At 37.8% G+C, this 12,967-nt stretch overlaps 1 protein-coding gene across 2 annotated transcripts in view; it reads right to left on the bottom strand.

Annotated features, from left to right (window-relative positions):
- LOC114463554 (retinoic acid receptor gamma-A-like) overlaps nucleotides 1–12,967 on the bottom strand; it is a 61,879-nt gene that overhangs the window by 25,728 nt on the left and 23,184 nt on the right. The window contains exon 1 of one of the 2 annotated variants that reach the window (XM_028447190.1): nucleotides 221–645. The exons of the other annotated variant lie outside the window; for it this stretch is intronic. Within the exon in view, the coding sequence (XP_028302991.1) occupies nucleotides 221–365 (145 nt within the window). The 5' untranslated portion in view covers nucleotides 366–645. Of the gene's footprint in view, nucleotides 1–220; nucleotides 646–12,967 lie in introns of those variants that run through there. 2 annotated transcript variants of the gene reach the window in all.

The raw sequence follows: 12,967 nt of genomic DNA, 5'->3' as shown, positions 1-12,967 counted from the left end.
CACTCACAAAGCCACGCTGAGCAAATAAACAAACAGACCGAGGGGTGAGAATGGGTACACATAATCGAAAGGAATCTGACTCTTCCTGTGGAGAGAACAGGGTGATAACAGAACCAGCAACCCTGATAACACACACACACACACACACACACACACACACACACACACACACACACACACACACACACACACACACACACACAGAGGATGGAGTACTCACACTGAATACTGCTCGTCCCAGCCCAGGCGAAAGGGTCCAGGCCAGAGAAGTAAGAGCTGGCCTTGCTGAGCATGCAGGAGCCCTGATGGGAAACATCGTAAAGGGGTCTCGGGGCCAAACCCAGAGCCTCCACGCAGTCAAACATGTTCCCCTCAAATGACTGAGAGACTTCTACACTCTTTTGATGACACAAGAAAAGTCAAATCTGGGACCGAGGAGTAACTTAATGCCTGCCTGTTCTCAGTCTCTCTCTCTCTTGCCTCTTCTTATTTCTTCCCCTCTGTAGATCACTTGTTGGCCTGCCTGCTCTGCCTCGCTGCTGTAACTGATCTCAGCTCCCCTCTTTCTGGCTGTCTGGGCCTCTCACACCCCACTACAGTCACAGCCAACTATCTGCATGCTCTCCCAGGCCTGAAGAGAGGGGGTGGAGCAGAGGAGGCGAGGCTTACAAGCAGAGGAGGTAAGAAACGACTCTTTGGATTGGTCACTATCTGAGCGTTTTCCCTCCCTCCTAACCAGCTTTCTGCCTCACCTCTTCATGTTTCATATTTGGCAAATGAAAACAAACAGCCCTCGCCTCCCTTCTTCTCTTTTTTAGTTCTTTATGTTTGCCAGCATTAAATAATTTTTTGGATTCAGCGCAGCAAGGAGCCAAAGTCAACATGTTTGCTGCAGGACAAAGTGAGTTTGTTTCTGGAAAAAATAGGATTTACTGACTAATTGTAAAGATTCTACCAAAGGAGAGGGCCTCACAGCAGTTTCGCTCCACACTTGTACTTTTACCTTTACCTTTTTAGTTAATTAATTAGTTAATTCAGGGGCGTCAAACTCATTTTAGTTCAGGGGCCAAATACAGAGCAGTTTAATTTCAATGGGCAAACAAGTAATTTCAACATTATTGTGCCCTAGTTTTAACTTTTACCTATACATAAATTACAAAATTTGTAAGATACTATATCCAAGCAATAAGTGATAAATATCAGTTCCAACAAGATCTTTCCTTTAAATTTTTTTAGATTTTTTGACCAATTTATTTTTAATTAAGGGAAATATTATGTCATAATTTGAAGAAAATTGAAGTATTTTGTAAGAAATGTGAGGTTTTTTTAACTGCTTACCATTAAAATTAACTGCAATCATGCGAAATAATCATCAGGAAAACGTTGAGCCCCTGCAAATATTGTTGAGTATAATTTAAACAATGATTCATGTTTTCTCTGTCATTTTTACTCCTCTGCGGGCCGAATTAGATGCTCCAAAAGGCCACATTTCCCCCCCCGGACCATGAGTTTGACAAATGTGAGTTAATTGATATGTCTATTGTGATTCCACCTGAGTAGGACTGGTGATATAAATCAAAAATCATACCTCAATATTATTTTTCCGTATCCAACGCAGGTACTTTTATTAAAGGCAGCTGCAAACCCACTCTAGTCTGTGCCTCTTTCAGGGACAGCAGGTGTGAGTGAGTTGTTCAGCGTGGCTTGTTTTGGGGCACAAACCTGGACAGACTTGGTTGCAGCAACAGTTGAACACACGCTTTCTGTTGTAGATTGACTTTTTCTAATGCACACACTGACACACACTTGCTGTCTGTAAAGCTGTAAGTGAGGGCGGGGCACAGAGGAGTTTATTGTAGAGGCAGTTACAGAAGAAATAGGAAAAAGTCTCTTAAAGCTAGTATTTTAGTGCAAAACAAGATTGAAAAAAATGACATCCCTTATGAAGGCTTATTCTATACTGCATATGATTAATATATGACATGACACCTGGCATTAGCATGACCGTTACCCTAATCCTACCTAACCCCCCTAAATCCTTCCACCTAACCCAAAAATGCCAACATAGCTCCAAAGGTGTCATAATTTAGCAAAAGGTGTCATATTTAGCCAACGACACTTAAGGACAGCCTTCATGACACTTTATTCATGCTAATGACAGCGTAATGTCAGCATTAAGTATAAAATTTTAAGTAAAGTGTCACCATTATTTCATTGTGTGTTTATTTTTTTTATTTGTGTTGATTTTGTGGGAAGTGTCAAATGACAAAAAGCAACAATACTTTCCGGGCTATTGAGTGCCCGGCTTTATTGGCCACATCCCAAGACTTTTGCAATTTTCCAGGAAAAATCCACATAAAAGCCGCACTGTTACATAGGCCACACTCTATTGGCTGATGAGGGTGCCCTTCAAACGACTCGACCAATCAAAACAGGCAGGCAGGCAGGCTGCTTTACTCCCGTTTGGTTTAACAGAAATTTCTGCTTATTTCCACATATTCTGATCAGTTTTAACAACACATCATTTTCAACTGATCAGAATCAGAATCAGATATACTTTATTTATCCCAGGAGGAAATTGCTTACTGGCTGATTTTTACTGTATCCAATGTTTTGCAGCACTCTCTCTCTCCCTCTCCGTGTGTGTGTGTGTGTGTGTGTGTGTGTGTGTGTGTGTGTGTGTGTGTGTGTGTGTGTGTGTGTGTGTGTGTGTGTGTGTGTGTGTGTGTGTGTGTGTAAGCAAAAGTAATGCAATAGATTAAGTCATACTTAGAGGAGCGAAGTTATTTTGTAAGCATTGGAAAAATTGAATCTGACAGATTACCAATGTCCTGTGGGGTTCCTCAGGGCTCTGTTCTTGGACCAGTTCTGTTTAGCCTTTATATGCTTCCTTTAGGACAAATTTTACAGAACTGTAAGGTTGACTATCAGAGCTACGCAGATGACACACAACTATATCTATCACTGAACCCAGATGACTATGGTCCCATAGAGGTGTTGTGTGACTGCTTAGAAAAAGATAAACTGCTGGATGAGTGAAAACTTCCTTCAAATAAATCATGACAAGATGGAGGTGATTGTCTTTGGTAACAAGGAAAAGAGAACTGCTGTCAGTAAGTATGTTGAGATCTATAAAAGCTAAAGAACAAGTCAAAAACCTTGGTGTTCTGATTGACTCAGATCTTACATTCAGCAGTCAGATCAAATCTATCACAAAAACAGCTTCTACCACCTAAAGAACATCTCCAGAGTGAAAGGTTTAATGACTCAGAAAGATCAGGAGGAACTGGTCCATGCTTTTATCTCCAGCAGACTGGACTATTGTAATGGTCTTCTGACAAAAATCCCCCAAAAGATCATCAAACAGCTACAGCTGGTTCAGAACGCTGCAGCTCAGAACAAAGAGGTCAGTATTAAAGTCTTTACATTGGCTCCCAGTCAGCCTCAGAATAGACTTTAAAGTTCTGCTGCTGGTGTATAAATCTGTGAATGGGTTTGGTCCAGAATACATCAGTGAGATGTTAGTCAGGTATGAACCCAGCAGGTCTCTCAGATCTATGGACACAGGTCAGATAGTGGAGCCCAGAGCTCACAGTAAACATGGTGATGCTGCTTTTAGTTGTTATGCTGCAAAGAAGTGGAACAAACTGCCAGCAGAGCTGAAGTCAGCATCCAATGTGAACATTTTTAAATCAAAGTTAAAGGAGCTCTTTTTCTCTACTACATATGACTGAGAGGGAGATTTCTGGTCATGTAGTTGTTGATGTAATGTGTTTGTTGATGATTTTAAACATTTTTACAGAAAATGTTAATGTTTACATTGATTTTTAAGCTGTTGAATGTTTTCTGTTGCAATTTTGATCATGTAAATTACATTGAGATGCCTTGAGTATGAAATGCACCATACAAATACATTTGCCTTGCCTTGCTTTGCCTTGTAACATCTCCTTACGTAAGCGTCTCTGTCAGCCTCAGAGTCCTGTGTGCAATCGCTCTTGATAAACCTAACGTGGTGATTTGTATCGTTTATTATTTCCAACTATTAAAAACTGTCTGAGATATCTTGCATTTTAAACCTTATTGTACTTTTTATACACTTTTCCCATGGTAAATGCCTGCAAGCACTGTTCCCCGGTCCAGAAACCTAAATTTATTATCGGTATTTGCTTTTTATTCAAACAATCGGCAATCTTATTTTCTGCTGTCCCCTGCTCCCATGCAATTTCCCTCCACTCGGACGCTGTCTTGCACACAGACCACAACGCATCCGGTAGTTTTTTAATTATGAGCTGACTGGTTCCTGATTAGTGCAATACAAATACATTTCACTATACAGTACATGAGACTTGGATTTTGTCAGTTCTTCTAACAAGGTTGGGTTTTTGTTAAATTCGTTTTTGTCCTGTTACTTTGTTACATACATGGTTACAACCGATGATGCATCCAGGAGCATCTTATATCATAAAATCACTCATTGGATGCTCACTAGATGGCGAAACTGGCCAAAAATTTGACATATAAGTCACACCATTGCATAAGTCTTACCCTCAAGAAAAGTCACGACTTAGCCTATATGCCAATAAAATTTACTACCTTAAGTGTGACAAATAAGATATTCAAATGTTTAATTACAAATGCACTCATTCTTTATTTAATTTAATTTTTAATTATTATTATTTATTTTTTTCTGTTTGAAATCAGCCCTGCTGTCTCACTTTGTCACTTTCATTGCTTGAAGTTTTTTTTTTTTTGGTACTCTCTCCTACATTTGGTCTTGGCCTGCACTGTCCAAAATGTTCCAAATCAGTTTAAATGGATGGAGTTTTATCCCCCCCACCCACCTGGAGCTCATCGCACACTTGAATCGCACTGAAGTGTGACGTTGCTGTGAGTGAACCGCACCGGCCCATAGTCTGGACAGTTTGTATACAACACACACACACACACACACACACACACACACACACACACACACACACACACACACACACACACACACTCACCCTCCTCCTTTTCCTTCCCTTGTTCAGGAGAGATGAACTCTGGAAGAAACCCCCAGTGGGGCTTTAACACACACACACACACACACACACACACACACACACACACACACACACACACACACACACACACACACACACACACACACACACACACACACACACACACACACACACACATTGATATTTTTATATAGCTTTTCCTGCTTTTCATCTCATTATGAAACGCTTTTACCAGTTATTTTTGTTGTTTTTTTTAAAGTCATGGTCAGTCAGTGCACCAGGGCACACAAACACCCACACACATACACAATGACTCTGTGCAGGGAGCAGAGCCTCACAATGTCAGCCTGCTGAGCTCTCTCCACACCTTGAGACAATTACCCTCACTGCCTTGCAGCACCCTGCCCCCTGTTGCTGCTTTGAGGCAAGAAATGCACAAATGCTACAGAGGGCAATGCAAAAAAAAAAAAAAAAGGGGTGGGGGTTGAGGAGAGAGAGTTGTATCGTTTTCTTTTTACCAAAACTCCACCACTTTCCATCTCCTTTATTCGTGCATCTTACAGCTCTTTATACCGTTGAAACTTAAATCATGGGACTCTGCATAGGCGTTTTCAGTCCAGCGAGTCCCATTACAACTAATCACAATCAGGTTCTTCAGCTATTCATCCTGTCCTCATGTCTGACACAAACACACAGGACTGAACAATGGCCTCTCTTTCTCTGTGTGCTCCTCCTGCTCAGCCACAGCTATTTGCACAGTTTCACTGTGGCGATCAGCGAGCCCTCTGAAAAAGTTCCAGTCACAAATGTGAGGCATGGAAAGCAACGCTGCTGTTTGTGATATTCATGGGTGTTGGAATGTGCAGCCTACGGAGTGGCAGGGGAAACGTGTGTGTTTCTCACTGTGCGAGTGTGCACACACACACACACACACACACACACGACTATGTGTGTACGTGCTTAAACAGAGTGCCTGTGATGAGAGACATAAAGAAAAACACACAAGCGTCACTCTGGGCCTTTAGGGTTCAGGTTACTAATATCACACTTGCATGCATTTCACACACACAAACACTCACACATGTGCTCGCACTCACTAAAAAAACATGCTACAAGCACTGCAACTGTGGAAAAATACACATATTTTACCCATTGCATAATCGGTAACTTGACAAATTCCTTCTGATAAATGTCAGTTATTTGGTTCTATGCAGAATATTAATCCCTGGATCTCATTCTAAAACGTAGAAATCCTCTCTGAAAATGTAATTGACATGATGAGAATATTTTTAGGACAAGTGAGTTAGGTTTTATTATTAAAAAGCTTTTTTGGCTCTCTTTTACCTATGCAGTGGATCAAAATTTCAACCCATATCGTACATTGATTCCATGACAAAACCCCAATGGACAAAATCCCATTTATTTATTTATTTTTTTCTCCTATTTATCAAACTATTTAACTATTAATCAAGCTATTAATCAAGCTATAACCGTACTCATAGCCATAGCCAAAGCCAAAGCCAAAGCCATAGACAAAGCCAAAGCCAAAGCCAAAGCCATAGCCATAGCCATAGCCAAAGCCATAGCCATAGCCATAGCCATAGCCAAAGCCAAAGCCATAGCCATAGCCAAAGCCATAGCCATAGCCATAGCCATAGCCATAACCATAGCCATAGCCATAGCCATAGCCAAAGCCAAAGCCAAAGCCATAGCCATAGCCATAGCCATAGCCAAAGCCATAGCCATAGCCATAGCCAAAGCCAAAGCCAAAGCCATAGCCATAGCCATAGCCATAGCCAAAGCCAAAGCCAAAGCCAAAGCCATAGCCATAGCCAAAGCCATAGCCACAGCCACAGCCATAGCCAAAGCCATAGCCATAGCCATAGCCATAACGCTAACTGTTAAGAAGCAGCATTCATGATCCTGAACAAGTAGATCATCCAGGTACATCATGGCTATAGTCTGTACTTCCTGGTTCACTTACCAAAGAAAATTAGTTCAGGTCATTTTAATGTAATTTCAGCTATTCATATTACTGTTTTGAATTCTAAATTAATAAAGAGGTCCTGTTTTCCTATCTGAGTAATAAAGGTAGAAACCTTCCTTTTTCAACAAGCACTTTACTACATAGTCCATGATGTGGTTTTATTTATAATGTTATTCCTTGTCAATAGTGTTTTACTAGCTGTGTTACTTGGGGTTTACAAGAGTTAGGATTTTTTAGGTTATTTAACCTATTAATTGGAATTTTTATTATTCTAAATTATATTGGGTATAATTTGTCCTAACTTGTCCTAAACATTTCCCTTACCTCTAGCCTACACCCTAACAAACTCCATTTAGTCTGGTGCAGTATGTCAGAAATATGCCTGAAATCAAAAGTTCTTGCCAAATTTTATAGGTTTTTTTGGGCTTGTTTATGGGTCAAATAAGCCTGAAATATCAGGGTTCAATTTTTCTCACCCTTCAATCTTGACACCATTTTCAAAATGGTTGACTATACCACATAATGACCAGTCTAATTATATACAATCATAAACTTGATGTCTAAACCTATGTTTTTGCATATCAGTAATATTATGGTATACATATTAAAATGATTAAGGAGTGGATGCCATCTTGAAAATCCAATGTGGCCACCAGAAAATATGACATTTTCTATCATTTTCAATTAACGGTTGCTGTGACGGATATATACAGTATTTGTTTTTGACTGCCCTCAATAACCTGTAGTATTGTTCAGGTTTATCTCTAATGATTTGAATTTTTATATTAACAAATTATGAGCTATTATATAATTTCCACATGGCTAAAGGTTTTTTCTTCATATACCGTGCATACAATTAATGCATATAACATTTAACAATACCTTGCATACAGCTCTTCATAATAACCTTCATGTTATCAGTTTTAAATGTGATAAGTTGTTTTCTTTCAGAATACAGGTTACAGCTACTAGTAGATTCAGCTGCTCAATGGTGGATTTTTTTTTTTAGATTTAGTTAATTCATTAATTTTTTATAATTATGTTCTTTTTGTAATATTCAACAGGATCTGATGGTTTTTCAACATTGCAAGTGAGCATGCAGATTTCTCTTTTTTGACTTTTAATTTTTAATTTAGCTGCTAAGAATATAAGTAGTAAGATCAATAACATCTTAGGAGTGCATGTCAACATTTGGAAATGGTGACATAAAATGGAGTCGAGGGGCGGGAAAATTTGAACCCCAATATTTCTGGTTTATTGTCTCCAACTAAGCCAAAAAACCATAAAATCAATTGTGGCAACAAAAATTGCCAAAATGACAGACCGTACCAGACTTATTTCCAGATCCAGCATCATCAGATATTATTGGATTATTTCCCTTTTTGATTTCATTTTATCTATGAGCACTTTTGGAACTTATTGTTGGCTTGGTGATCATCTTGAGGGCAACCAGAGAGAGATACTTGTCATCTCTCTTTGCTTCTCTCAACAAACTTGTAAAATTCATGGCAGTTCAGAAGGTCATGGACAAAAAATACCCTTTGCAACTCATGCTTGGATTCATCTGACCATGAAGGGGAACCATTTTCAACGTGAACTTCTCCAGAAATAAAACCTTGACGTGCTTCAGTCGTATGGCTGCGAGCTGAGAATCCCTGAGCTGACGTAACAGTCAGACTGCTTGATTACAGCAGCGGAGCTCAGCGGAGGTGGAAAATACAATGTTAGGTTAAGGATTATGGACAAACTGAGCATCATTTGACACTTTTACCACCGGATTTCAGCATGACAACTGAACATAAGTGGTAAAACCTAGAAACCCCGAATGCTCAGAGGTATCTCTCTGGCTGTTTCAGTAAAAGCACACATACCTGACATACTGTCTGAGTTCTTTTGATTCTTATCAGCCTATAACTGAATGACTTAATGCTGTCCCTCATAACTCTCTGTCTCTGTTAAAACGTCTTCAAACATCCCAGAGGCAGAATTTAAAAGATCTAATCACACACTGAGTACTACTGGTCAGCTCAACTCTCTCCAGATGCAAGAGTCTCCAGAAAAAGATTTTAGATTAGATCAGACAGACAACACACACACACACACACACACAAGCATGCACGGGCGCGCACACACACACACTAGCTAACAGGCAACTGATACAAGGACTAATGTATATAATGTATAAGTTTATTCACCATATTAAGATAACAAACTATAACTGACTTTAATTGGAAATGTTTGCACCTCTTGACAATAAAAGAACTTTTAAGAAGACGTATCGCTCATTTCTTATTCTGTTCAAGACGCTTGCTTAACATCCAGACGTGCCGCATAAAACTTTTTTTTTACATAATTAGTTGTAATACACCAAATATTAGCAGAAAACAGTTCTATACACACTATAAAAGTTGTACTTCAGCAGTTGTGTAAGTAACTCAAAGATCTCTACAACCTGCTAATCTCATATGAGCAAACTTGCATCAATGGGTTTCCCGTGATGCCGTGCGTCTGACGTCATAATGTCACCACCTTCTATAGAATTTCTCTAGAAATCTGTTTTGTATTTTCTGCCTACTTAAAATTGTATTTTCAGTTATTAAACAAAGTAGAATGTTTTACTCTTCAAGTAATTTTCAATAAACTGTAGAATCAAGTTTGGTCGCCTAAAGTCAACTTGTAAGTAGAGTGTCATTGTTTTGAACCTCGCCGTGGGTACATATGAGCCCTTGAGCAAGGCACTTAACCCTAACTGTTCCTTTGTGGGGGCAGAAGAAATATAATATAGTATTAGGTTAGTAGCTAGCAGTTTTTTTTAACTTTTGAGTGATACAAATGATTGAGTTAAAACCGAAACTTTAAGTTGACTTGTCTTTATTATTCAGTTGGACTGATGCAAAACATTGATTCGGTAACAATTAAATGATTAAGTTTATGGGAATTTACTTATATTGTGTTAATCTAATTTAACGTCACAGAACTTAATTCATTTAGGTGTCATCAATTGAAACAATTATATTAAGTTGGTCAAACTATTTTCCTTTTTCGGTGTACAGAGCAATTGCAGTATAATATTAGTATTCATACCTGTCAAGTATCCCGTTTTAACCGGGAAACTCCCGTATTTTACCCCTCTTTCCCGCCATCTTCCCGGCTCATTATTTTCCCGTAAATATCCCGTATTTTTATGTAATAATAATTCAAAGATGTCTTAATGAACTGAAGCGCGTCATTAGCCTCGTGAGAACTGTCACCAGAAATGGCCTAGCTTGGTGGCAGTTCTCGCGAGATTTGTGCCAACAGCGGCAAAAAACCAGGAAACAACTCAGAAGAGAGATGATGAATGAATAAATGAAGACATTCCGGCGAAAACAACTAAGAACTGGTGTAAATACGTTGTAAAATGAGACACAGAGTTTACCTTTCAAAAGAGCTGCAGGATGGGACACAGTTACACGTTCTGTTAGATTAATAACTGAGATTTTAACGTCTACCAGAGGGGAAGGAACCATGAAAAATCATCCAATCACAAGCTCCACAAATATACACTGCTTTAAAAAACTGTTAAATGATGTAAAGTCTGTAATAAATGTGTCTAATAAGTCATTAGTGAATACCAGAGAACCACATGAGAGCATGAAAAATTAAAAGAAAATATGTAATGAAAATAAAATGTTAATGTATAACTTAAAGACAAACAATGTGAAATTAACAGTAAATATTCAACATAAATAAATAAACACATGTGCTTCATATGCACATTTATGTTTTTATTTAGGCTGTTTTATAATTTAGGAATTAGAGCTGGGCGATATATCAAGATTCAAGAGATGAGATATGAGTTTTGGTTCATATTGCCCAGCCCTAGTAGGAATGTTCACAGCATTTCAATGGTAATCAAGGACGACCTACCAGATTCTAATCACATAATTGTATTTAGTATTTAGTTTGACAAGTGGGTATTTTAGATTTCTTGTACTATCTTAAAATATAAGGGACACTGGAGCTTGGTTGGGCGGGTGGGACGGCTCGCAGAAAATTTCCCTTATTTTCAAATCCAAAATTTGACAGGTATGTAGTATTATATCTGTGAATAATAATATTCCTTCACAGCCTTATTCTATGCAATATTACTCAGTCCTCTTTGTAAAATCCCACTTACCGCTTATTTATATATTATTATTTTTCTGTACTGTTATCTTGACCAATATCTATTTTTTATTTAATTACATTTTATTTATTTTTTATTGCATATTTTATTTTTGACTTAATTTCTCCTTTCTTTTTCTGTATTTGTATTCAGCTTTCTGGTTTCCTTGCTCTTTGTAACTTTGGCTGCTGTAGCGTGTGAATTTCCCCACTTTGGAATAAAATAAAGGATAATCTGACATAATCTAATAAAATCTCTCAATAACTGCTGGTTTCTAATGGTATAATAACTTAAAGTAGTGTAACTCAGTTACATTTTGGAGATGGTAATATAGTAATACAAATATGTTACGTTTTTATGCCTTTAACTAATAATATGTAATTATTACAATTTTAGAGTAACTTGCCCAACACTGACGGTATTGCACGAGACACAAGTGTTAAAAAGTTACAGATCATATTCGCCAAATGTGTTCCAAAAGTCCCATGCACAGAGACAGCCAATAGAATGTCCCGGTGTGATGACCCACGCATACGGATGTTGTTACTAACACACAGAATGGATTGGTGTGTGAATGTGAATGAGCTGATATGTAAAGCGCTTTGGGGATAAAGCGCTATATAAATCAAGTCCATTTTACTATTTACCATTACACACAGACAACTTAGTTTAAAAATTCTAATTCTACACACACGAATCAAAAAAACACACACATGGATCAAGCCACAGACACACAGATTGAATTACACACACACATTGTTACAATAATGGCCCCATAACGATGGCAAGTCATTTCCTCTTTAGTATAGATCTTTATAAGGGCTGAGCGATACGGACCAAAAATCACATCTCAATGTTTTTCCTCAAAATTGTGATATACGGTAATAATCTCAATATTTTTATCTCACTAAAGTCTTCCCAGAAAGACAATTCTGGGTTAAATTTGCTGATGAAAAATGTCACATTTATTAATAAACAGCTGCACAATATGTGCCACTTTTGGCTTTTTCTCCTTTAAGGGACAGCACGTGTGAGTGAGTTCTGTAGTGTGGGTAGTTCAGAGGAAGGTCTGGGTTAGGACGCAATCGGTAATACATCTAACTGTGCTTATCATGTAACAAAAGAATATAGATATATCTCGATATAAGCGATATTGTCATTTTCTCTAACGCCAAAATAGAAAACTTGATATATCTTGAATCATGATATATTGCACAGCCCTAATCTTTATTGTCTTTGTACAACGTAAATGACATTTTGGTGGAGGAATCTTTCACTACAAGTCAACAAGATCATTTGCAAACAAGAATATCAAACTAATGAATATTGTCTTATGTTATATAAATAACAACATAATAAAAAAAAAAAACAAGTACATGATTTTCCTTTTAGCAACAGCAATGTATCCACTGTAATGGAGTGTTATCCTGCAGCCAACCTGACACTCAATGCAACAGCGCCCCCTGTTACTCAAATGGAAACCTTTGACGAGACAAGTATATTTTCCTCTGGTTCAGTGGTTCCCAAACCTTTTGCATATTGCGTATCCATTCAGACCTTTAACCTGAAGCCATGTACCCCCTACTCCTGCACACTCAAAAAACATGATAATGTAATGTCATATACAACATAGCCGGCCCTACAGTCAAATGTGTCCCTGAATTTTACCTATCCTGTTGAGGAATCATATATAATAAAAAATAAAAAATAAAATAAAATAATAATAATAATAATAATAATAATAATAATAATAATAATAATAATAATAATAATAATCTGTAAATACACAAGAAAATAACTTATTCAGAATTATAACATTTCGATTTATTT

Source organism: Gouania willdenowi, chromosome 5, assembly GCF_900634775.1.
Source record: "Gouania willdenowi chromosome 5, fGouWil2.1, whole genome shotgun sequence".
Taxonomy (NCBI): domain Eukaryota; kingdom Metazoa; phylum Chordata; class Actinopteri; order Blenniiformes; family Gobiesocidae; genus Gouania; species Gouania willdenowi.
This window is presented reverse-complemented; position numbering and strand designations above follow the sequence as displayed.